A 27115-nucleotide genomic window follows, 5' to 3' on the forward strand; every position below is an offset into this window, starting at 1 on the left:
GACTGGGCTTTTGCCTTCCTTGGCACTGGTTGCTCCCAGGGAAGGGAATGGCTGCTGATGCAGGTTGGTACCTTCTCTGCCATTTATAATCCTAGAGGATTCCCTGGGACACTGAAAGGTTTAAGTTACGTGCCTAGGGCTCACAAAACTCCTAGGTGTTGGAGGTCATTCTTGAACCCATTCTTTTTTATTTTTTATTTTTCCCCAATTAGTTAATTTTAGTTTTAACATTCACTTCCAGAAGATTTTGATTTCTAAATTTTCTCCCCCCTCTCCCCTCCCCAAGATGGCATGCAATCTGATATAGACTCCACATGTATATCCTATTAAACATATTTTCACATTAGTCATGTTGTAAGGAATTAGAACTAATGGGAGGATCCACAAGAAAGAACAAAAAAAAAAAAAAAAAAGCAAATAGTATGCTTCAATTTGCATTGACTCCATAATTCTTTCTCTGGATGTGAGTGTTTTCCATCATGAGTCTTTCAAAGTTGTCTTAGATCCTTGCATTGCTGAGAAGAATTAAGTCTATCAAAGTCAGTCATCGCACAATGTGTCTGTTACTGTGTACAATGTTCTCCTGCTTCTGCCCACTTCACTCAGCATCAGTTCATGAAAGTCTTTAGGTTTTTCTGAAATCTGCCTGCTCATCATTTCTTATAGCACAACAGTAGTTCATTACATTCATATACCACAACTTGTTCAGCTATTCCCCAATTGATGGGCATCCCCTCAATTTCCAATTTTTGGCCATCACAAAAAGAACTGCTATAAATATTTTTGCACATGTGGGTCCTTTTCCCATTTTTATGATCTCTTCGGGATATAGATCTAGAAGTGGTATTACTGGGTCAAAGAATTCATGTCTTTCTAAGACTGGCTTCCTGTGGGGGGAGGGGGAAAGGAAGAGAAAAGAGACTAGAAAACGATTCTACAGAAATAACCACCACATAAACCAAGTGACAATACATGCAATATTTCACATCCATAGATCCCCACCTCTGCAAAGACAGGATGGGTCTCCCTCTGCCTATTTCAGAGAGGCTAGGCTAAAGGAACTTTAGTTTTAAGTCATTAGTGTCTTTCCTAACTTGGACAGCAGAGTTCTGGACACAGAAGAGAAGTCTTATGCTGTATCTGAAGTCAGGGGACCTGGGTTTGAACCCTGACTCTGCTCCTTCTTGGGGTCTGATTTTTCTTAATTTTAAGAGTGAGGGGGTGGGGTGAACTTAGGGTAACCTCTGGTTCTAAGATTTCTTCTTGTTCTAAATCTATGATTCAAAAGGTCCTTTTTCCCCCTTCTCAAAATCTAGATTCTAGGACGACGAGGTCATAGGATTCAGAACTGGTAGTGATCTCAAGGACAGTGTTTTAATCCCACACACACCATCCCTGCCTTATAAAAAAGAGGCAGGGACAAAGCCCCACAGGTATAAACTGATTCACCTAAAGTTACACAGGAAGTGACAGAGGGATTCAAACCCTGGTCTTCTGACTTCAAGTTTAATGCTCTTAACTATCCCACCAACATCCTCCAAAAGCCCGATTTAAAGTTGCTTCTTCCCATAAGCCTTTCCCCACCCACTTGATCAGTAGAAATGTACAGTTATCCCTTCCACGTTGTGACTTTCCTCACCACAGTTTTGATATATCGCGAGTTGGTATAAGAAACTAAATGCGAATTTGGGGAAAGTTTTGCGGAAGCCGCAGACAACATACAAAGGCAAGCAAGTAACACAGAAAAAGTTTAGAAACTCAAAAATACATAAAATATATGTATGGTATTATGTAATATCAACTTATATTTTTAAAATAAGGTACTGCGAACACCCCATACAAGAAAAAGAAAATTCAGATTTCTTCTCTGGCACAAAGGGAGGGCCAAAAAAATTTGGCACGGATTTTCCAGATTGTGGGGGAGTAAGAAGGGAGGGACACCGCACCCCTAACCCCCGCAACAGGAAAGGGATAACTGTAAGCTTCCTGAGGACAGGAATTGTTTCCTTCCCTCCCCTCCATCTGCCCATGTCCAAAGAGTACCTTGTACATCACTGGGGCTTAACAAATGTGGAGTGGATTAGCTTACTGGATCTCACATAAACCCTTTGTGGAAAGCTCTTATGCACTGTACACTTGCCATAAGTTAGTGCGTATGCTCGGCTGTCTTTCAGCGTGTCTCATGGTACAGGTCCCACCATATCAACCATTGTTTGCATATTTTCTCCCCCGTTAGATTGTGAGCTCCCTGAAGGTAGGGACTGTCTTTTGCTTATTTTTGGATTCTTGGTGCTTAGCACAGGGCCTGGCATGTAGTAGGCATTTAATAAATGTTTACCGATTCTGACCCTTTCCCAGCAAAATGTTTTGCATATAGTCAGCACTTTAAAAGACACTTGTTGGATACAAATGACCAACTACCAATAAGACTAAGGACATGTATGGGGTAGGGAAAATAAATTTTCACATTCCCTATGCCTGCTAAAGCCTTGAACTTCCTCCTCACCTGGGCAAGCTGCCATCGCCAATGAGAATCCTGCCCAAGGGATAAAAGATGTCATGGGCAGTGACTGGTGGGCTGACTTCCAGGAATCCAGTGGCATCCAGGTTGTCATCATCTTCCCGTTCATGGATCACATAACCAAAGGATGACGGCTGGGAGAAGTCCCATCCCCCCCAGTTAGAGAAAAAGAAGTCAGTGTTGGATAACTGAACAAAAATCATGGTCCTATTGGTTAATGTGGGCCAGGATGTGGTTGAGAATTCAGGCTTATGAGTTAGAACTATATGGGACCTCAGAAACCTTGGAGTTTTTGAAATCTCTTCATTATACAGGAAAAAAAAAAAAATGTGAGTCCCAAGGAGATCAGGTGACTTGCCCCAAGTAAAATAACTAGTCAGTGGCAAAATTGGGATTCAAACCCAGGTCTTTTGAGTAACAGCGCTTTTTAAAAAAAAAAAAATTTTACACACACACACACACACACACACACACACTCTATCTCTTCAATGTTACCTTTTCCTCAAAATTAGAAGAATAGTTTCAGAATTGGAAGAGACCTAAATGACCCGGAAGCCCTTCTACAAACACATTTGACAGGTGATCATTTGGCCTCTACTGGAAGACCTCTAGGGATGAGGAACTCACTACCTCCCAAGGCAATCCCATTCCACTATTCAACAACTCATTATTAATCAAAATTTCTTTTGTCTCAAGTATAAATTTTCTTCTTTATAACTGAGACTTTATTATTCTTTGTTTGGGCCTCTAGGGCCAAACAGAGCAAGTTGATCTTCGAGGTGATAGCCCTTCAAATACTTTCAGATGCGCCATCTTGTTCTTACCTGACCCATCTTCTCCATTCTCCGTGCTAAACATCCCTAGCTTTTCCCCCATTCTGGCCACTTTTTGCTGGACATTTTCCAACTTTTCTCATGTGTTTCCAAAAATGCAATCTCTAGCCCAGCATTTAGTTGGAAGAGGAATTCCTGAGGTCATCTGAGACCATCCCCACACCTCTAAGCCATCAAAGGTCAACCTCCCCTTCACCACTTGCAGACCAAGTCAGAGAACCTGGGTTCAAGTATGTCCTCCCTCTGACCACTATGTGCCAGTCACATTTTCCCCAATCTAGACCTCAAGTTTCCTCATCTATAAAATGGAGAAAATGAACACCTTGCATCATTGACCTCATGATACTAGATTAAGGAAAGGATTTTTTTTAAACAGGAAAGCTATGGATGAGTAAAGGTTGTTCTTGACTTCATGATAGACTTGGGGGAACAATGTCAGAGCTTACTGCACCCAACCGAGCTACGTACCAGACTGTCTTTGAACTCGAATTCCTCAAATCCCTTGGTCCAGGGGAAGTCGAGGAAAACAGGAAAACATCGTTGAGGACTCTGGGTATACCCAATTGCCACCTCGTTCTGGGAAGGAACAAAAATGAGCCAGTGTCCCATTTCGTGTAAAATTTAGAGATAGAAGTAAAACTCGAGTAATCTCCAACTCTTCTCCTGCCTCACAAACTAGTCTCTAGTCTCCCAACTGCTTCTCGGGCTCTCTCTGCCAAAATTTCACAGCATCTCAAACTCAAGTAATTGTCCTCTACCAAAACCAGCTCTTCCTCCTACCTGCCCTATTTGTGTTGGGGGCACCATGTTGTTTTTTTCCCCAGACAGCTAGGTTCAAAATTTCCAGAGTTCTTTGTATATTTGATGAGCAAGGGGATATGAAATGCCAAGGATGCAAAGGCAAAATGTGACAAGTAGTCCCTTCCCTGGATACCTTATGGAATACCAGAACTGGACATTCGGAAGGGACTCCAGCAGTCATCTAATCCAACTTAAACACTTTAAAAAGATCCCCATTAGAGTATATGACAAATAGACATTCAGCCTCTGCTTGGAGCTGCCCAAGGAAGGGAGCCAATACCTCCTGAGGTAGCCCATCCTATATTTGGACATCTGTAATGGTTAATAATAATAATCACAACAACAATAACAGCTAGTGTTTATATAGTGCTTTAAGGGTTGTGGAACGTTTTACGTCAAGCCCAAGTTTATCTTTCTGGATTTTCCTCCTTGATCATGTCTTGTACCAGGCCCCTTCTTCCTAGTCCCATTCTGGGTTGGCACTCACTATTGCAGAAGCTACCTCCTCCTCACTAAGGCACAGTTGTGACCGTGTCCATTTCCTGCTCAGAAATGACTGCTGGCTCCCTATTCTCCCTAGGAGAAAGTAGATGCTCCTTAGTTTAGATGGAATGCTGTCATTTGGCTCCAGCCACCTCGTTTCGCTTGTGTCTCCTCCAAGTCTGAACTGGGATCTTCCTGACTCTTAAGCCCAGTACTCTGTCTGTTGCATCACCTAGCTGCCCCAAGAAACCAAGGGAAACATTTAAATATGATAAACCAACAAATATGCCAGAGGAGGTAAATGCACTGGGCTTGGAATCAGGAAGACCCATCTTCCTGAGCTCGAATTCAACCTCAGACACTTACTAGTTTCGTCACCCTGGGTAAGTCATCTAACCCTGTTTGCCTCAGTTTCCTCATCTGTAAAAATGATCTGGAGAAGAAAATGGCAAAACCACTTCAGTATCCTTGCCAAGAAAGCCCCAAACGGGGTCAGAAAGAGTTGGACATGACTGAAAAACAGCAAACAACAACAAATTGAAGAAGCTGGAGCAGGAGTCAGGAGACCTGGATTCAAATCTCAGGGGTGCTACTTGCTTCTGTCATGTAAGTGGGAGGGAAGAGAAAAAAAAACATTTTTATAGCACCTACTAAATGCCAGGCACTATGCCAAGTGCTTTTTTCCCCTTTAAACTACAAATATTATCTCATTTAATCCTCACAACCACCCTGGGAGGTCAGTGCTATTATTCTCTCCATTTCATAGGTGAGAAAACAGAGGCAAGTAGAGCTGAAGTGTCTTGCCCAGGATCACACAGCTAGTAAGTATCAGAGGATGGATTTGAACTCAGATCTTTGACTCTAGGTCCAGTATTCTTTCCATTGATATATTAGCTACCTTGTAAAGGGGAAAAACCTATTTGACCTCCCTAAATCTTAATTTTCTCAAACTTTTAGATAGAGGTAGTACATGCATCAATTATCTTGTAGGACTATTAGAAGAAATGTGTGATGATAGCCAGTATTCTTATGGCTCCTTACATATACTGTATTATTTGAGCTTGAGGTATATGCGATTATTTCCATTTTTACAGGTTGGAAAATGGAGCATAAACTTTCAGGGGAGGTTATGGACATTCAATGAAATAGGGGACTTCCAAACCTTCCTGATGAAAAGAGCAGAGCTCAACAAAAAATTTGAACTTCAAATACAAAATTCAAGATAGGCATAAAAATGTAAACAGGAAAGAAAAAAAAAACATTAATAAGGGTAAACCTATCCCTACAAGGGAAGATGACACTTGTAACTCTTGAGAACTGTAATGTTATGACATTTAAAAGGGGGATACTTAGAGGATGTGAGTATAAGTTGACTTTGATGTGATGATAAAAAAATCTAAGTGGTGAAAAGGGATTGTACTGGGAGAAGAGGAAAGGAGGAGGCAGGCAAAGGTAAATTACATCACATGAAAAGGCACGAAAACCTAATACAGTAGAGGGAAAACTACATCCTGCTAAACGGTATCATAGACAATGAAATAATATTACTAAACATATATGCACCAAATGGTATAGCATCCAAATTTTTAAAGGAGAAGTTAAAGGAAATACAGGAAGAAATAGACAGCAAAACTACTAGTGAGGAACCTCAACCTCCCCCCTCTCAGAACTAGATAAATCTAACCACAAAATAAACAAGAAAGAAGTTAAGGAGATGAATAGAATTTTAGAAAACTTAAATATGGTTGCCCTCTGGAGAAAACTGAATGGGGATAGAAAGGAATATACAATGGCACATGGCATCTACACAAAAATTGACCATATACTAGGGCATAAAAACCTCACAATCCAATGCAGAAAGGCAGAAATATTAAACACATCCTTTTCAGATCATAATGCAATAAAAACTACTTGTAATAAAGGACCATGGAAAGATAGACTAAAAGTTAATTGGAAACTAAATAGTCCAATCCTAAAGAATGAGTGGGTTAAACAACAAATCATAGAAATGGTCAATAACTTCATCCAAGAGAATTTACAATAATGAGACAACGTACCAGACCTCTTGGGATGCAGCAAAAGCTGTCCTTAGAAGAAATTTTATATCTCTAAATGCTTTCATGAGTAAAATAGACAAAGTTTATATCAACTAGGGGCTTACTCTATACTCGAGTAATCTGAATATGACTGTCTTGTTATTAGCTTCAATTGCTCAGGTTTATCAATAGAGGCCTTGCCAAGGTTAATGCTCTAAATGGTTGTCCCAAGTTATCCCAATTGAGGCTCCCAATCCCCTTTCCTTCCTCCAGGGTCCTTAGTCAGGAACCAAACCCATCTTATCCCATATAACCCATTTGTCCATTCTGTGCATACAGGAGTAGCCCTACCAGCATGCCCCCTCCCCACCTCTGCACCTTGTCCCTCCCAACCAAGAGAATGGGACCATTGAGACAGGGAGGGGAGCTCAGAGAGCTAGGCTCTTCAACCCATTGGTGTTACCCCAATCCATGTGTCCAGTCGAATTTTGTCCTTGAGGCAGAAAGTCAGCTCACAATGAGCTACGTAGGAATAGTTAAGGACGGTAGTCATGAATTCTGAATCAGGCATAGATCTGGAAGAAAGCAAAGAACCAGCAGGGTGTTATCCCACTCAAATCAAATCCCCTTCTATAAGGAGGAATCTTTTTTTTTTTCCAGGTGAGGGCCCCTATTACTTTTGTATCCATGGTCCTAAACCTGAAAAAGGGTTCTTTACAAAGACTTTGGGAAACAAAGCCTTGACCAGAGCTTTAACTAACACGGTGCCACTGGGGACATGTCCGAGAGTGCTGTAAGTTAGAGGGGTTTACTATGCTTGTACTCCTTCAGTAATTTAGGGACAATCGAGTTTAATAACAATTTCTCAGAATAGGAAGCTTCCAAATGGGTACATGCTTCTTTTTGTTACAACCCCGGGGAGCTTTTCCTTTAGCCCCGCCCCCCCAAACTTGCTGTATACCAGGGTCTCTTTCTGATCACAGGGGCTAATGCCTCTTCTCCCCATTCCCTTGTCCCACCTAAATTTGTCATCATGCTGCTTGGTCTGGTCAGTCTGCAAATTCACTCTAGGCCCAAGGGATAATAGTCATGACTCTGCCTTTATTGCCTTTCTCCTAAGCAGAGGGTCCCTTAGCACATCACGACTGGCAATCCATTTAGAGTATCAAGGCCTACTTTATCACCTCTGTCCTTCTCCTCCAAAGTCTTAGCATGTCATGGAAAAAGCTTTGCATTCTGAGAAGCAGAATAGAACACAAGCTCGAAAGTTCTCCTCTAGGTAGAAGGGCTTAGGGTATGAGCCCGATGGTCCATGGCTATGTACCAATCTAGCTAAGTGGGCCAAGGTTCAACAGAACATTGGCTTCCAGGTGATAACTTGTTTCACCATTTTGTTTTCTATCCATATCCATCAATGGAGGGGAAGGGAGGGGAGGTGGAGGGGAAAAGGGAATATTTAGTCTTTTCCTCCTGTTCTCTGTGGGTAACTTCTTAGTTTTAATTCTGAACTACTTTTAGAGCTCTGATCTGGTCCATGAAATGAGATCAGGTGTTTCTACAGCAGAAGTCCCCTCCCTAGGCTTTCTCTGCTTGGATTAAGTTATTTTGCTGAGGGCTGACGGTCTTTAAGTTCTAGTTTCAGTGTTTTCCATTTCTTCCCTTCCTTCTAAAACTCAACTTTAAAAAAAAGGATGGGGCAAATCTCTAGGGCCCTTGCTCCAATCCCTACACTTTCTCTCTGCCATTTTGATCTGCTCTGAGCAGATTTCGATGTCCCAATCCTCGGCACTGGAGAAAGCCACTCTAGAACTCATGAGGCATCTCAGGTAATGGACCTGAGCTGATTAAGGAAAAATTTCCAACCTGCCTCTCCTTCAACCCTTCAGGTTGGAAACTGCTGTGACTTGCCAGATATCTAGAGACCTGACCTAAACATCTATGGACATACTCTTGATTAGGTGAGAACAGAGAAGATAGTTCAATTGTTTTTCAGTTGTGTCAGACTCTTCGTGACCCCATTTGGGGTTTTCTTGGCAAAGATACTAGAGTGGTTTGCCATTGCCTTCTCCAGCTCATTTTACAGATGAAGAAACTGAGGCAAACAGGGTGAAGTGATTTGCTTATGTCATATAGCTTATGGTCACACAGCAAGTAAGTGTCTGAGGCCAGATTTGAACTCACAAAGATGAGTCTTCCTGACTCCAGGCCCAGCACTCTAGCCACTGGGCACCTACATAAAACTCTAAACCCTAGAACAAACCTGTTTCTTGTTGAATTTGGCTTCGATGACCCCGTCAACCACCTAATAGGCAGTTTACTTTCTGTGTACTTCCAAAATTTCCAAGGATGCAGGGGCGATTGCTTCAATGTGCTGGAAGGGAAAGCAGGAGAAACACTCCAGGTTTAGGCTCCCATGTGCCAGGCAGTGGGAGTCACTGGGGCTTTAGAAACAAGAAACAACAGTTCCTACCCTCAAGAAACTTATGTTTTACTTGAGGTAGGGGAACGTGCATTCAATATACTTACACATATGCACATACATATACACACGCACGCACACATAGACGCATAATCATGTATACATGTATGCAGTATGTATACCTATATGTATATACATACATGTGTGCATGTCTTCATATACATGTATGTATGTTGTACGTACACGCGTATATCAAGATAGAAAAATAGACACATACGCAGATACCTACACACAATAAATACTGAGTAATTTGGAGGAGAGTATGAATGGACAAGAACACTTTTTGGCCCAGGCTCCTACGAAGAGCACAGTTCACTTGGGGGTAGTGCCTCATTCCAATGGGGTCCAGAGGTGGCAGAGATGGGTCATTAGAAAACTTTGTCCCATGCACTGGCACAGAGTCGTGGGGCTGAGGCTAGGGCAGGAGGAAGAAGAATCGCCAGAGGTTTACTGGGGCCTCACTCTTACTTGGTCATATAGATCTCCACGGGTGGTTGGGTGTTAGCAGTCATGATCCATGGTGCCACACGGAAAACCAATCCTACATTATGAATCGGAGGTCCAGAGACATTCTATGGGAGGCAGGACGAGACTGGGGTGTAGTAGAAAGCTGTTAACCTTTAGAGTTATAGAAAGCCTAGGTTCGTATCCCTACTCAGCTGCTTCTTAACTGAGCGAGTCATTTCTGGGTCTCTGCTCTCCCATCTGCAGGGAGAGGTGACCTCCAAGATCCCTTCCAACTTAAAAAAAAAAAAAATCTAGGCTCCCAAGTGGCCAGCTCTCAAGCATTCATATTTACTGGAGGCCAGAATCAACCCCTCCTTCCCAAGTTTTTCCTTCCCGTTTCTCCCCAGCCCCTTACATGGGATGACTTCTTAAATCCTACCCACCCTACCCCTGTGTTGAGCTATCTCTCTAACTTGCTCTCCAGACTTCACCAACCTCCTCCACTACCAGTCCAGTGCCCATTCCCACACATACCCCATGAGAATTATCCAGAAGGGAGACGGTGAAAGAAACCAACCCAGAGAAGTCAGCATCTGGGAAGGAAAGTGCTTCCACATAAAATTTCCGTCTTTCTCGGTTTCTCAGATGTGTGACAACATGGGAAGGTTTGCCTGGCCCCAGCACCATTCTGTAAGGAGGATTTATGGTGGGTCCTAGGAGAAGGAAAGTATGAGGCTGGTTACAGGGGCAGTTCCCTGGTTCTGAGTTGGGGGTGTGGGGCAGAGTGGGACATCCAGGTTCAGTGGCTCATTGCTACCCCAAGGTAATAAATTCAGTCTTCCAAACCTTTGGGCCTACTGGGATGAAACTAAAAAGTTATTCCTTAGCTACCGATAGCTCTTATAGCTGTTATGACTATTGTTGACCAATGGGTCAACAAAGAAGAATGTGGGTGTGCATAGCCTCTCCTTGAAGCCAAACAAGAATACCTGGAATGACATCCCCTACAAAAAAGGCTAATATTAGACCTTAGAGGGCCAGCTAGTTTAAACCAGTCTCCATTTCAACCCCTTACCCCCAGAGATGATTTGCCCCAGGTCACAAAATAGGATACTTTGCACTGAGGGTCAGTTTAGCCAGCTCAAAATTTAAGGAGCATGCCACTGTATTGTTGGAGTAACCTGGTGGTGATTGGAGATCTTTGCAAGTTAGATAGAAGGTATTGTTAGCAGCTATGTTCCTAGGCCTATGGGTTTCCCCTCAGGAGCCACATCCAAAGACTGTCTGCTTACATTGTTTGAGGACCTTCATAGGCTAACAGCTTGCTTCCTTATGTTGAACGTTTCTTGGTATACTAGCCCCCTCCCCAACCGTTTCTGGTTTAAGTGGACTGAGCAGTTTAGGCTAGTGATTATAGGGGAAGACACAGAACAGGTGAAGAGGAAGGTAGATTGGGACAGATTACAATAGTGATGAAGATTAATTTACTCTGGGTTCCCTTTTTTTGAGCTCCAGATTTTGTTTCAAATAGTGGTTAGGCTGTGGTAGCATTGGGTTAAAAAAAAAAAAAAACTCAACAAAACCAAAATAACAAAAACAAAAAACTACAACACAAAAAACTTTTTTTTTTTTTTTGCTGGAGGCCAGAATCAACCCCTCCAGCTGCTTGGAAGACCAAGCTGGAAAACTCTCAGCTTTACAAATAACTGAATCAGCAAAAAAGAAATTCTCTGAGCTCAGAAGAAGAAAGGGAAAGATGAACTTTATTTTTCTCCCTTCTTCCCCTCCCTGAGGTCTAAGAGCTGAATTTAGAGTAGTTTGAGGCAGTTGGGGGGGTGGAGGAGTAAAGCAAGAGAAGCTGGCATGACTGCTCGTGGATGTTTTGGGTTTTGTTTTGTTTTTTTAAAGCCTGAAGAATGACTAGTAAGTAATGTGTAGTTGGAAGACTAGGAGACAGGATAGTTGGCTCCAATCTATTCTGCTACTTTGAGGTGTGGGCAAGGCATTTCACTCCCATCTGTTAAATGAGGAAGTGAAACTCCATCAGGAATTCTTAACTTGGGGTCTACAGATCCCCAAAGTATCTGGAGATAGATTTCAAGGAGTCCATGAACTTGGAGAGGGGAAAAAAGGTCATCTTTGTTTTCCATGAAACCACTGAAATTTAGCATTTCCTTCAAATATAAAATTGTAGAAACATAATTATAATAATATATGATCGTTTATGATATAGTAATAATGCATATATAATTATATATATACACACACAAGAGCTAGGATGTGTATGGGGGCAGCTAGGTGGTACCGTAGTGCATAGTGCTGGGACTGAAATCAGAAAGATTAATCTTCCCGAGTTCAAATCCAGCCTTAGACACTTACTAGTTGCGTGACCCTGGGCAAGTCACTTTACCCCGTTTGCCTCAGTTTCCTCATCTGTAAAATGAGCTGGAGAAAAGGAGATGACAAACCACTCCAGTATCTTTGCCAGCAGAACCCCAAATGAAATCACCAAGAGTAGGACACCAATGAAACAATTCAACAACAACAAAAGCATGTTTATAGTGCTTTGATGCTCTCAAAACACTTCAAAATGTCTCATTTTATCTTCCCAAATCACCCTGGAGGGGAAGGTGCTATTATTATCATACCCAAATAGAGCTAAGGTAATCTGGGCAGGGTCACAAAGCCAGGAGGCATCCAAGGATGGATTTGAACTCCAGTCTTCATCTACATCTAGTTGCCTATCATTACTTTAAAACATTGTGTTGAGAGGAGGTCCATAACGCACAGAAAGATAGAGAACCCCTGGACTAGATGTTTAAGGTCTTCCCATGACATTGAATCTGAGCTCAGTTTAATACTGCAGCTAGAGATTGAGTGGAAGGATCTAAAGATAGACATCTTTGGGTATAACATTTGAGCCAGATGTGCCTTTTCAGAGTCCAATGCCTCATTTTACAAATGAGGGAATTGAGGTCAGGAACCTTGCCTCCACTCACAGGGACAGCTAGCAGCAGAGACCAGATTTGAACGGAGGACCTTAGATCCCAAATCTATCCCTCTTTCCACTATACCTCTCTTTTTCGTCTTCTGCTGGCTCATGCTTTACAAAACTGGTCTTTAACCCAATTTAAATCCTCCCCCATTGTCACCCAATGGTAGGTTCTCCCGAGAACCCACCTTCTACCCCTCCGACAGCATGAAGAGGCCCACTATTAGTTAGCCTTTGTGATATTGTCCCTCTCTCCAACACCAAAAACAAACCTGCAGGTAAAGGATTCCCAGTTATAATTATCTTCTTTCTTTTGTCACAGACCTTTTGGGCCAAGTGATTGTATATGCGCAAGGCTTAGGGACCCTTGGAGGAAACCTTTGTCAGAACCAGAACTTGTATTTGTCAGTACAAGGGTTGCATAAGCCATTCTGTCTTACAGGCCTCTTACTCCCACCTCCCTATTTCACAGGGTCCTAAATTTTAAGTTGGAAAGACCTTGGAGGTCTTCTACCTACCATCTATCATTTTGTAGAAAAGGGAGCTGAAGCGCAGGAAGTCACTCACAGGCAGTGAGTGGCCAAGTCTCCATGTGGAGCTAGGTCCTCTGGTTCCCAGTCTTCTCTCTCTCCTTTTTACTACAGCCCCACGTTGGGTCCCAAAGACCAAAAGGATACTCACGTTCAACTCCAAAGAGTCTCACTTTGTTTGGGTGAGAACAATTAATAGTTAGTTGATGGGTGTTGAAAAATCCAAGTGGGGAATGTATCCTCAAGAACATTTTTGACATTTGATGAATAGCTGGGGAAGGGAAAAGAAGCAGCTAGTTTGTGAAAGCCCAAGGATAACCCTCCTGATTTAAGCATCTACATGAATACTTTGTGATACAGGGAACTCATTCTTTCAAAGTATCTGTAGTCCACTTTTAGATAGCCTTAATTATTAAAAAGGCCAATATCCCCAACCTTAACCTCAGGAGAAGACTCCTCCCCACCCCAAGATTTGGTGCCCTCATTCTGGAACACATAAACTGACATTTAGACCCATTAGGATTTTCAGCTTTTTTGAGCTTACAGCCTTGCACATGGGGATGTCATATGGGACAGTGGAAAGGGTTCTGAATTTGGAGTCAGAAGACCTGGCTTTGAATCCTGTCTCTGCCACTTTACTATCTGTGCTCCCTTGGGAAAATTATTTTCACCTCTCTAGGTCTCAGTTTCTTCATCTGTAAGATGGGTGGGGAATCCAAGGGAACCTCCAATTCCAGACCTATAAGATCTATAGCAAGCCCTCATCCCTGCCCTGCTCAAGCAGCTCTCTCTTGCCTTTAGGATAGGATGCAAACTTCTGTTCATCTCTTCCAGCCTTTCACAGCCTAGCTCCAGACTTAATACCCTCTTCTTTTCTCACTATGTCCTAGAGCCCATCTCCAAGACTTTTTTATCACCCACTACCACTGAAAAAATTTGCTCACAAATCCAATATATGTATACTTTCAAATTATATACATATATTACTGTATAAAACTTACACAAAAGTCAACATTTTAAAATGGTAAGGTGAAATAATGTTTGATCTTGGGAATTATTAGGGGACCGTTGGAGTTTATTAAATAGGGGTATGATGTGATTAGACTTACATTTTAGGAAAGTGACTTCGGTGGGCTGTGTGGAGGATGGATTGGAGAAGAGGAGCTTGAGGCATGGAAATCAATCAAGAGACTTAGGTTATAATTTAGGCAAGTGATTAGACTAAGGTGGGAGCCAAGTGAAAGAAGGCAACAGATACAAGATGCTGAAGGTATATAAAAGACAAGATCTGGCAGCCAACTCGATACATGAAGAGAATGAAATGAAGAGTTTAGGGCGTCATTAAAGTTATGACTTTCAGTGACTGGAAGCATCCTTGAAATAGTATAGGAAGGTTGGGAAAAAAGATATTGTAAAGAGATTTATAATAGAGAGCACAACCTATCCATGCCTTCTCAGCCTTGGTGACTTACTTTGACCCATTGAAAATGAAAAGGGGGACAGCTTTTTCTTACCAGCCCCTTTACAAGCACAGGGCCTGCTCCTTCAGGTACCTGTTGTGGCTACAAGGTAATCTGGGTGGGGACGAGAAAGGGATACTGGGTGAAGAATTTCACCAGTAAAGATGCTAGAGAGGTTATGGTTCTTCTTTCCATCTCTCACTTGGTCCTAGAGGGCTTATGTTAAATCTAAACTTATGTTTTTCAAAGTTTGTTTATACTTCTATTTAAGAAGCACTATTACCTCCTTAGATAAAGCTTGGTCAATCATAGCCACTTCTGATCTGTGTGCTTCATTCCCGAGAAAATGAAATCAGAGAGAGAGGCAGTGGGCGAGTAAGGTACACAGATATGAAAAGGGAAAGAGTTTGTTTGGATTATTGGGGGCTCCTGAGCTATATGAAAGAGAATCTATTGACATATAGCTTCAAAGTTGGGCAAAGAATGCATGAGAATGCATTTTATCTCTAGACTGAAAAACAACAACCCTACTAGTCTTTTTTTTTTAAGTAGCTAGCATTTATATAGAACTTTAAATTTTGCTAAGCAATTTATAAATATTTTCTCATTTGATTCTCATAACAACCCTGCAGGTGCTATTATTTTCCTTTTTATACAAATGAGGAAACTAAGGCAGAAAGGTTTATTTGCCTAGGGGTCACACAGTTAGTAAGTGCCCAAGAAGATTTGACCTCAGTTCTTCCCAGCTCCAGGATTAGTGTCCCATTCACTGTGTAGCTAGCTGCCTCTAAATTAGTAATTTGGCTGCGTGGTTGGGCTTGGGGTTTACTTTAGTGGTTACAGCCCTTTACTTCATTGTTGTCCTCTCTCAAATGTGCATCAAAATCCATTTTGTGTTTTTTCTTATTTGAGAATGCATTTTCCATTCCCCTAGGCTGTAAATTCCTTGAGGTCAGGGTTTTCATTTGACTTTGTATCCCCAGCACAAACACCTGATGTATTGTCAATATTTGATTAATGCCTATTGATCGAATCCAGATTTCCAATTCTAAATTCTTCTAAAAGTGTTCTTCCTTTGTTGTCCTCTGGCCCTACCCCCAAGTTCTTTTAACATAAGGGAAACATTTTACTCTAGATGGGGGTAGGGTGGGGGTGGATTATGCAGTGCTTTGAATAAATTCACTGAATAAATTCACTTTGCTGTTATTAGGTTGGGCCCAGTCCAAGATTAAGGCTGCTCCCCAGGATGGGTGATGCACCAAGTTACCTTTTTTGTCAAGAATTTCTTCTTTATATTTATCTGTGTCAGGTGGGTATTTATTTTTGCATCCACAGTTGACAAGCATGATGGGCCCCCGCCAGGGGGAAAAGACTCTTCCCTGAAAAGACAAACACGGGCTCCAGAGGACCATTCCTCCACCCCAGACTTATGAAATGAGTCATCCTTGTAACTCTGCCTGGACTGACATAAAGACTAAATATTGGACGAGGTGAAGGAAATAGGCATTTAAACATCTATTATGTGCTAGACACAGTGCTAAGCACTTTATAAATATCTCATTTGAGCCTCACAACAACCCCTGGGAGATAGGTGCTATTGTTATCCTCATTTTACAGTTGAGGAAACTGAGGCAGACAGGTGAAGTGACTTGCTCAGGGCCACACAGTAAGCGTCTGAGGCTGGATTTGAAGCCAAATCTTCATGACCTGTCTAGCATACCACACAGCTGACTATAATTTGCCTTATATATAATTCAGAATTTAGAAAAATCTAGCTAGTAACTCAAAGGTAGAATTTTCAATACAGAAAATCAAAGAAAATAACCCTGTCATACTCAAATATTTCTCCTTGCCTTCCTTTATCTGGAGATCCTGGACATCCCTGCCTCCTCAAAGCAGTAGAATAACTGATATACATGGTTCCCCCCCCCCAATATTAGCAAAGCCTTTTACATACTTGTATGACTGTAAACATAGAGGGCCATAATGCCCTTCGTCTGGATTTCAAATCCAGCCTCAGACACTTATTAACTGTGTGACCCTGGGCAAGTTATTTCATCTGTTTGCCTCAGTTTCCTCATCTGTAAAATGGGGAGAATAATGGCACCTATCTCCTAGGATTGTGGTGAGGATCAAATGAGATAATTGTAAAGTACTATGTACCAGGCATTGTGCTAAGTAAGTGACATATGATGTTAGTTATTAATATAATTAGTTTCTTCTCTCCCCTCCTATGACTATCCCTTCCCACTGACTCCTTTCCCTTCTCCAAAGAGCACTCCCTTTTAACAATATAGGGCATCCCAAAATTCATCAAGGCTTTTGGGATACCATATATTTTTCATCCATTCTTTCATTTGAGCCTCCAACCAACTCTATAAGGTAGGTTACTAGAGACATTAGGAACCCCGTTTTCTTATGGTTGGGGAAATGGAGCACCATAGAGTCAAGTGAAAATATTCAGGGTTACATACCTAGTGACTATCAGTGGCAGAATTAGAACCAAGGAACAACTCCAAAGCCCAGGACTCTGGATGGTTTTTTCATGCTGACCTTTCCCCCTAGTGGATTCCATCAATGTGGTTCTTAACTTGGGGTCTGTGAGTTTTTAATCTTTTCCAAAAAGGTATTTTAAGAACCATATTTTTAATATCATTTGTTTTCTATGTATTCTATGTATTTAAAAACATTTTTTTTTAGAGAGGTCCATAGGCTTCACCAAACTGCTGAGGGGGATCCAGGACATGCAAAAGATTCCAAATTGCTAGTCCATGAATTTTCCCTCCAGAATATACTTACTTCCACTCGAGTAAAAGCCCTAGCCCCTGTACCTTATGCATCTTCTTTCCTTCTTGGTTCTTCATTTTGTCTTGGTAGTTTTCTACTGTTAGAGAGATAGCTGGAAAAGGAAGCAAAGGATAGTGAGGGGCAGCCCAGGGCTGCTCTGGGGCCGAGAATACTCTTCCACTGATCCCTCAGAGCCTCCCAACCCACCCTTCTCCTAATAAGGCTGTAAAGCATTCCAAGGTCTACTTTTCCCAGAGGCTCTATATCTTGGGAGTCTCTTTGGCACCAAGTCAAGGAATGGAAAGGGACTTTATACAGATAAGGCTTCAACCTGTACCTGAACAGGAATCCTCCCAATATCCCCACTTGAAGACCTAGAGTGACAAGGAACTCTCGAGAGAGTCCTTTCTACTCTTGGATAGTGCCAATCATTAGGAGAATTTTCTTTTTTTTCATATTTAAGGTCATTTTTATTTTATCTAATGTGTTTTTACAACTTTGGGTTACAAATTTTCTCCCTTCCTCCCTCCCCACCCACCCTCATTGAAAAGGCAAGCATCTCGATACAGGTTATAGATGTGTAGTCATGTAAAACACTTCCATAGTAGTCATGTTGTGAAAAACTAAGTATATTTCCTTTCATCCTATCCTACCCCCCATTTATTCTGTTCTCTCTTTTGACCCTGTCCCTCCTCAGAAGGGTTTGCTTCTGATTATCCCCTCCCCCAATCTGCCCTCCCCTCTATCAACCCCCTGCTCTCTTGTCCCCTTCCCCCCTTATTTTCCTGTAGGGTAAGATAGATTTCCATACCCCACTGTGTATGTTATTCTCTTCTTAAGCCAAATCCTATGAGAATAAGATTCACTCATTCCCCCTTACCTTCCCCCATTTCTCCTCCACTGTAAAAGCATTTTCTTGTCTGTTTCATGTAAGATAATTTACCCCATTCTACTTCTCCCTTTCTCCTTCTCCCAGTACAATCCTCTCACCCCTTAATTTTATTTTCCAGATATCACCCCTTCATCTTCAACTCACCCTGTGCCATCTCTCTATCTATCTAGATATACATATAATTTTTTTCCCCTCCTACTTCCCTAATACTGACAAAGGACTCATGAATTATAAACATCATCTTTCCTTGCAGGAATGTAAACAGTTCAACCCTAATAAGTCTCTAATGATTTCTCTTTCCTGTTTACCTCTTCCATGTTTCACTTGAGTCTTGTATTTGAAAGTTAAATTTTCTATTCAGCTCTGGTCTTTTCCTCAGGAATGCTTGAAAATACCCTATTTCATTGAATGACCATTTTTTTACCCTGAAGGATTATACTCAGTTTTGCTGGGTAGAGAATTTTCCTAGTATGACCACTGGAAGTTTGAGTCTCCATAGGATGATAAATAGAAGAACTCTATGGGCCCTTCTAGACCGCACCAGCCCCTTCATTTTATACACATAAAACCTGAGGATGAGGCAAGTATAGTTCTAAGTTCCCAAATTAAGAGGAAGACTCATCTCCCCAAGTTCAAATCTGACTTCATTTACTAGCTCTGTGACCCTAGGCAAGTCACTTGTCTCCATTTGCTTCAGTTTCCTCCTCTGTAAAATGAGCTGGAGAAGGAAATGGCAAAGAGTTCTAGTATCTTTTCAAGAAACATCCAGGCCCCAAATGGTGTCATGAAGAGTTGGACACAATGAAAATAACCCAACAATCTCAACTAAGTCTTCCTTATGCTAAGGCAATCTTTTTTCTTCTCCTTAATTGAGTCATATTGTACTCAGTGATTGTTCCAAAACTTCTCTTCTCTCATGCCTCCCACAAGTACTCCCCATCTCTCAGCAGATGACTTAGCAGTCTCATACTATACCAGGAAAATAGGTTATTGGCCACCAATTCCTTCTTCTCACATAAAATCTTAGTACAATGTGTCATACCCCCCCATTTTTTCCTTCTTTACTCCAATCAGATGAAAATGTGTTCCTTCTAAATATTGGGAGAGGGGGAATGGAAAGGTCACAATCTTCCTACTGGTACTTTGGATTCCTGTCCCTTCTGGCACATTTCATTCTCTTCCTACTAGTTTAGTCTTTGCTACCTACAAACAATTTTGATGAGGCATTGGGGGGGGGAGGAGAAAGGCCCAATCAACTCAATTGCTATAACTCAATATTCAGGTCACACCATAAAAGATTAGCAGGGAAAAGATCGGGTACCTGATTGCAGCTATGTTTAGGGGTAAAATTCTTAAGCAAAGAAGGTAAAGAGGCAATCACAAAAAGAAATGCTAATGACAAAAAAAATGAATTTTTCATTAACCAAATCAATACACAACTAGGATAGGAAGGATCAATTATAGAAAGCTTCATATCAAGTATCTGATGAGGGTTTAATATTCAAGATAAAGGGGACTAATCAAACATACAAGACTAAAAGTCATTTCTCAATGGCCAAGTGCTCAAAGAATATGAACAAAGGATTATCAAAAGAACTGAAAACAGCATATTAACCTTACAAAAGATTGTTCCAAATCACTATTAAGAAGTGAATTAAAAGATGGATCTCTTCTTAGCAATCCAAGGATCCAAGACAACTCCAAAGGACCCATGATGGAAAATGCTATCCACATCCAGAAAAAGAACTATGAGTCAGAATGCAAATTGAAGCATACTATTTGCTCTCTTTTTTCCTTTTTTTTGTTTTTTTCTTCTCTCTTGGTTTTACCCATTGGTTCTAATTCTTTTTTAGAACACAACTAATGTGAATATAAGTTCAATATGAATATATATAGAGAGCCTATATCAAAGTGCATACCATTTTGGGGAAGAGGAAAGATGGGGAGAAAATTTGGAACTCAATCTTATGGAAGTGAGTGTTGAAAACTAAAAATAAATAAATAAATTTTAAAAACTGAATAGCAGTACAAAAAAAAGTAAGTTAAAACAACCCCGAGGTTTCACCTCACACTGAACAAACTGACAAAGAGGACAAGACATGGGAACAGCCAACATAGGAGGCATGAAAAGTCAGGTACTCGGTTAGTGAATAATCCTTCCAGAAAACACAATTTGAAATTAAGCTTAAAAAGCGACAAAAGTATCCATTTTAGTCAAAAACAAAAGATTTAAAAAAAAAAAAAAAAGACGTGCTCCATTTTGGCAAGAAAGGCTATAGGAAAAATGGGATTAACAGACCTAGTTCTATCACTCTGGGTTCTAAGGGTCCTCTAGGTTCTACTCTACCATGAGACAGAATCTAGACCACTAGAGGGATGATACTTACTGGAGAAAAGAGAAATTCCTCATGTTCTTATTTCTGCCTTAGCCATCTACTTTCAGACATAAACAACCAGAAAGTTAGACGATATCTACAGAAGCCTGTATCTTGACAAGAATGTCTTGTACCATAGACCCAAGAAGTTGCCTAATCTCTACTTGAAGCCCTCCAAATGAGAAGAAATCTATGATTCCCAGAGGCAGCTCATTCTACATTAGGTATTTTCCAATTAGGTTTTTCTTTACATCAAACTTAATTTTGCCCCTTTGCATTTTCTATTTGTTGTCTCTAGTTTTGCCTAGTGATACTACCAAGGCAACCAAGACTAATTTTTTTTTAAGGCAATTGGGGTTAAGTGACTTGCCCAGGGTCACATAGCTAGTAAGTGTCAAGTGTCTGAAGCTGGATTTGAACTCAGGTCCTCCCGACTTCAGGGCCAGTGCTCTATCCACTGCGCCACGTAGCTGCCCCCTAATTCTTCTTCTTGATAGCCCCTCAAACACCTGGAAACAGGTTTCTCTTCCTTGTCCAAATCTTTGATTTGTTTAAATAGCCTCAACCAGTCCTCAAACTGTCTGCTTTGAATTCCTGTGCTCTCTGGCTTATCAATGTTCTTCCACAAGTATGATGCCCAGATGTGGTCCAACCTGGGCAGGGTATATAGAAGCTATCGTCTTCTTAGTCTTGGGATCTAATCCCACCTTGGACTAGCTATGCTACCAAGGACAAGTCACTTCCTCTTTTAGAACCTCAGTCTTCTAATCTGTAAAATGGGGATAACTATAGTTGCTACCTCACAGGCGTGTTGTAAAGTTCAAATGAGGATGTCTGTAAAGAGCTTTATGAAAATCTGACAAAGCCTAAGACTAGCTTTCTTGGCTAATCCATCACACTTAATCTGTATGGAGCTTGCTGTCTACTAAAACTCCCTAAGTCTTTTCAGAAAAAAAAGAAAAAGAAAGACTAATTTGGCAACATTTCCCCTTGTACCCTCAGGTTCCATGACCCAGAACAGCCTAAGGGAAGCAGATATCTTTGGAGGAGTTGTCATCCAAGGAAAGGTAGAAGATGACCCAACCTCTCCAAACTACTCTTTGGCATGTTCATCCTATTCCCTCACTGCCTGTGGGAGCCATTGGGACTCCCATACACCCTGCCAGCTCTCTTCTCAAATTGGGGAGCTCCTTCCAGTGTCTCCATTTTGAGACAAGCTCACTCAGGCTGGCCAACCTTTGCTCTCCTCCAGCCGGACCTTGATATCACACCTTGATATCAGCTGCAGTCTCACTCTGGAATATCCCCACACCCCACTAGTGCCCTTCTTCCATTGGTGATGTTGCCTCCATTTTGGGTGGAGGCCCAGGCCAGCCAACCGATCTTCTCCTCCTGGCTCTGCCTTTCACTTTCTGGACCATAACACTACATCCCTACGTGAGTACCTTCATTCTCAATCTCTACTTTTCAGCTTCCTTTCATGTGTCGTCTTCCTCCATTGGAATGGAGGCTCCTTGAGGGCAGGGACTATTTCTTTTTGCTTGTATTTGTATCCCCAGTGCTTAGCAAGGCCCTGGAATCCAGTAGACACTTAATAACTGCTTGTTGCCCTGCCTTCATTCATGCAGACACCCTTCTAAAAGGTCACTGACCAACTATGGTGTTCCCCACGTGGACACAAGCCTTCATTCTACAGCTAATCCTTCCCCTGCCCTTCCCTCCCTCGGGCTGCCTAAGCCAAGCCTGTGCTTGGTGTCAATTTCTCACTCCCCATTCTCTTTACCCCTTTAGGCCAGTTACTCACAGACACAGGTGACATTCATCACGGCCACACAGTCAGAATGTTCTTCTCCACTTTTAAAGTAGTTAACTCTAACCTGTAAAGACACCAACATCTGTTTTGTTTTGTTTTGTTTTGTTTGGTAGGCAATGGGGTTAAGTGACTTGCCCAGGATCACACAGCTAGTAAGTGTCAAGTGTCTGAGGCCGGATTTGAACTTCGGTCCTCCTGACTCCAGGGCCGGTGCTGTATCCACTCTGCCGCCTATCTACCCACCCCACAGCAATATTTCAAGGATGGGCTATGTCTATAGTTTCCAGGTCCATCACAATGGAGCCTGAAGCAGCTGGGTTCTACTAGAGCAGTCTGGCTCCAAGTGATCTTTCCCCATCATTCCCCTGCATACACTCTATATTCCAGAGAAACTGGCTTATTGGTTAGTTCCCTGGAGATGACATTCCATCCCTCATCTCTGTGCCTTTGAAGAGGCTGTCCCCATACCTGGACCATTTTCTGCCCCCACAGAATCCTTAGTTTTCTTCCTAACACATATTGGGTACTACCTCCTGGTCTTTCCAGACTCCTGGCCCCTTCTCCTATATTACTTTCTATTTACTCTCCCTATTTTGAGAAGTAGATTGGTACATTGGGAAAAGAACCAGCCTCAGAGTCAGACAGGCCAGCTAGATTTAAGTCTAATGGGGAGTTTTAGCAATGTGACAAGTGGAAAGGTCATTTGACTTCTCAATGCCCCAAGCAGCTTTAGAAGTTAGAAAGCAAATACTATAATCTGCAATGGTAGAGGCATTTTTAAAAATTTATTTTTCAATAATAAAATTCTTTTCTTTCCTTCCTCACTGAGGAGGAAAGAAAAAACATAACAAATCTGCATAGTTGAGCAAAACAAATTCTCCCTTTGGGTTGAAATATGAATGTTGGGAGGAGTTCTTTTCTGGGAGAATTTCCTATGCCAATGAAATTATGGGTCTATTCCCACACCCAAAGCCTTCCCTCAAATTATGTGCACCTATTGTCCCTTCCCCCACCCAGGTGGATTGCAAGCTCCCGGGGAAGAGTTGTTAATTTAGCGTTTTGTTTTGATTTTCCCCCTAGTGAGTAGCGCAGTGCCTGGAAGGGGTTTCAATAGATGCTTGAATTGGATGGATTCCTGGGGGTAGACACCAACATAGCTAACATTTATATAGCTCCTACTATGTGCTAGTATGGCACTTCACAAATATTTATCACACTTGATTCTCACAACAACCCTGGGAGTTGGTGTTACTATTATCCACATTTTACAGTTGAGGAAACAGAGGCAGAGGTGAAATGACTTGCCCAGGGTCACACAGCTAGTATGAGTCTGAAGCCAGATTTAAATTCAGTTCTTTGCAATTCCAGAATGTTCTAACCACTTAAGTGCCTCAGCATATTCAATATGGAAAGAACCTGGAACTATAGTTGGATGACCTAGATTGTAATTCTAAGCTCTGTTACTAATTGGTTGTGTGATCTTGAATACATTTCCTTTCCTCCCTAGGCTTCAGTTTCCCTATCTGCAAAAATAGGAGATTAGAGCAGATGGTCTCAAAAGGTCCTGTAAGCTCTAAAGCCTGTAACACCTTTACCTTTGGGTCAATGTCAAGGCTCTGACCTGGGACTTCTCTCAATATTCTCCATCATGAAAAGTCTTATCATCAACTCCACTGGGTTCAATTAATTCTATGAAAATTATTGGATTTATACATCCAGCCCATTTCTCTCTTGGGGTCTGGTATTTTAATTACCAACTACATATTGGACAGCTTTTCCATGTCCTTCCTAAATGTGGTACCCAGAGACCACAGTCCAGCTCTGGGCTGAGCAGGGCAGAACCCAGTGGGCCTATCCTTTTCCCTTGTCCATGGTATCTCTTGGAAGGTGGGATTGTAGGACCTAGCATCCAATGAAAGGCAAGTTACTGGACGGATAAAGGTGTGCCCAAGCAGTAATTTCCTCCATGTCTCCTGTGACCCATCATAAACTTACCCAATCTGAAAACATCTTAGAGCTGGGCGCGAGTGCCTTAAGAATGAGGAGGCAGGAAGGCTGCAGGTACCATCTGCTGGGATGTCCAGAGAAGGCAAAGTTGAATTTCGTACCTTCCACATTATAAAGGAGTCCTTCAGAAGTTGATACTTCAAAGGTCTTATAACCCTTAGGGGCAAACCTGATATCAGAAATGAAGAGAATGAGACCTGGTTAAGTAGGCAGGGCCATGGTTGCATTTTCTACCCTTCCCACAAGGCTTTGGTTCCAAGAGAGCCAGCCAAATGAAACCTGAGGCTTATGAGTACAGCATGGTGAGTGGGGTAGAACCCTGGACTTAGAACCAAGAGACTGGAGTTCTAATGTTAACAGGTTCTATAGCTAGTATGATAGATGACTGAGTAAGTCACTTCCCGGTCTCTAGTTCTTTGTTCCCTCATTGGTTAATAGAGAGGGCTGAGCTTGGTCTTCAAGGCATCTCCCAGCTCCAAGATCTCCATGTCCATCCCAGCCAAGCCCAGAACAGAGACTACATCCCAAGTGGAACTGGGCTGTATTAAAAGTTTTTGACAATTTCCTTTGGGGTTTTTCCTGGGCTTGCCTTGGTCCTCCCTCCAAGGTTTGTGAGTAGATTTGACTTTGGGTTCTCTCATTCCAAATCCACTACCCATTCTACCATGGCATCCTGCCTCTCAACCGGAGCCAACAAAGAGTCATCAGGAAGCCCAGGGCCCAACACACCCACATGGGCAGCAGCCTGCTGTGCCCAGGGCTCTGGAGAGTTTCAGAACATCAGAGCCGAAAAAAGCCTTGAAGGCTGTTTGGTACAGCTCCTTCATTCCACAGGAGAGGAAGTTGAGTCTCACCATAAATGTAAGCAATGTATTCACTGGTCCTACAGCTAGCCCAGGGTGGCCTCAGACATTCTAAACATTCTTGGGCCACGTGTCAATGACAACACCTGGGCTATCAGTCCAGGGAAGCTCCCTTACTCTTACCTCACAACATCAATAGATACCGTGGTGCCCATTGGGCACACTCTCTTGATGGGATGCTCCAAACACATAGGGTAAATCCTCTTTGGGAGTTCCCTGAGTCTTTCAGATTCTTTACTCTGAATCTGCTGAGCATCCATGTTTGGCTCCCAGGAGACCAGATTTCCTTGCCTTCAAGTAGGCCCCTTCAAGACCATTTGAAGTTAGCAGAGAGGGCCAAGAAACAACGCCCTAGGCTTCCTGTTATAGGCCCCAGTCAGTAGCCCCTTCACTTCTAATTAAGGGAATTACCAATCATCTACCCAGGTGTTCTCCATCTTTCTTAGGGCTTACATGATTGAAGGTAGAGCATGGTCAAGGAATAAGAAGAGGAAAACAGGTGAAAATATATGCATGGTACCTTCCTGTTTTCTCTGATCCTGGCAGGTTTGAACAATTCATTACAAAAATGCTGTGGTGGCAGCTTTGTTTCCTCTAAAGCTCTTGAGAACTTAGATTCTTAGGTGCCTTATTCTCATATTCGGCATTAGATGGGACCCCCCCCCCCCAGAACTTCATATTCCCAGATGAAAGCAATCAGGACTCTAGGAAGCAAAAGATCAGGGATGAATTAACCTGCCCACACCCACAGGTGCTTTAGATCATCAGGACCTAATTTCCAGAGCTGGCCAGGCTAAGCAGCTGTGGTTTGGAGTCAGTAAGGCCCTGAAACGCAACCCTGTGTGACCTTCCTCATCTGTACCTGCCTTACAGGGTTGTTGTGGGCACCGAATGAGTTAATATATGCACAGCACTTTGCAAACCTCAAAGCATCATGTATTTATTATATAATGATTATTATTATTTGGCCGTCAGCTCTGGGAGTTTAGACAAGACAACCCCTAAGGCCCTTCCAGGTCAAACGATTTTTATTCTAAGGCCCCTTCTAGGTCTGACATTCTGTATTCAAAGTTCTCTTCCAGATTTGACATTTTGTATTCCAAAGTGTTTTCTAGCCCTGACATTTCATGTTCTAGATTTTTCCTAGTTCTTATGTTCTAAGTTCTCTTTCAACTCGAAAGTTCTATTTTAACATTCTGTATTCAAAGGTCCCTCCCAGCTCTGATATAATTATGTTCTAAGGCTCCTTCTGGCTCTGACATTCTGTGTTCTAAGTTCTCTGCCAGAGCTGACATTCTATGTTCTAGGGGCTCTTGTTCAGTCATATCTGACTCTGTGATCCTTTTCTGGGGGAGGGTTTTTTGGTAAGATACTGGAGTGATTTGCTATTTCCTTCTCCAGCTCATTTTACAGATGAAGAAGAGAGAGGGGTTGTAGACAGTGTTAAAAGAGCCAGGGTGGGGGAGGTGTTAAGGAGAATTTCCCACCTTGAAAGGGAGAGAGTCCCCTGTCAAGGGAGGTCTTCTTTCTTCCTAACACGTATTGGCTACTACTTCCTGGTCTTTCCAGACTCCTGGCCCCTTCTCCTACATTACTTTGTAAGGTAAAAGCTGTATGACTGGTGAGTGGTTTTTTTTGTTGTTTTTTTTTTAAAGATGGAGAAATTGACATATTTGTAGAGAAGAGAGAGAGAGAAGGAGAGAGAAGAGAAAAAAGGAGAGAGAGAAGAGAGGAAAGAGAGAAGGAAAGAGAGAGAAGAGAAAAAAGGAGAGAGAAAAAAGAGAAGAGAGAGATAG

General features: G+C 42.1%; 1 protein-coding gene across 1 annotated transcript in view; it reads right to left on the reverse strand.

Moving 5' to 3' along the window:
* Positions 1-25579, reverse strand: part of LOC114028491 (protein-arginine deiminase type-4-like) — a 30172-nt gene extending 4593 nt beyond the window's left edge. Inside the window, exons 1-12 of the mRNA XM_027842750.1 lie at positions 25443-25579; positions 24445-24625; positions 22441-22513; positions 17414-17481; positions 15889-15961; positions 15424-15453; positions 13274-13393; positions 10135-10313; positions 9622-9725; positions 7138-7249; positions 3823-3930; positions 2507-2655 (exon numbers count right to left, since the gene is read on the reverse strand). Of these exons, the coding sequence (XP_027698551.1) occupies positions 2507-2655; positions 3823-3930; positions 7138-7249; positions 9622-9725; positions 10135-10313; positions 13274-13393; positions 15424-15453; positions 15889-15961; positions 17414-17481; positions 22441-22513; positions 24445-24625; positions 25443-25579 (1334 nt within the window). The remainder of the gene's footprint in view (positions 1-2506; positions 2656-3822; positions 3931-7137; positions 7250-9621; positions 9726-10134; positions 10314-13273; positions 13394-15423; positions 15454-15888; positions 15962-17413; positions 17482-22440; positions 22514-24444; positions 24626-25442) is intronic.
* Positions 25580-27115: the final 1536 nt, after the last annotated feature.

This window comes from Vombatus ursinus, unplaced genomic scaffold (genome assembly GCF_900497805.2).
Source record: "Vombatus ursinus unplaced genomic scaffold, bare-nosed wombat genome assembly UNPS02014884.1, whole genome shotgun sequence".
In the NCBI taxonomy this organism is placed as follows: domain Eukaryota; kingdom Metazoa; phylum Chordata; class Mammalia; order Diprotodontia; family Vombatidae; genus Vombatus; species Vombatus ursinus.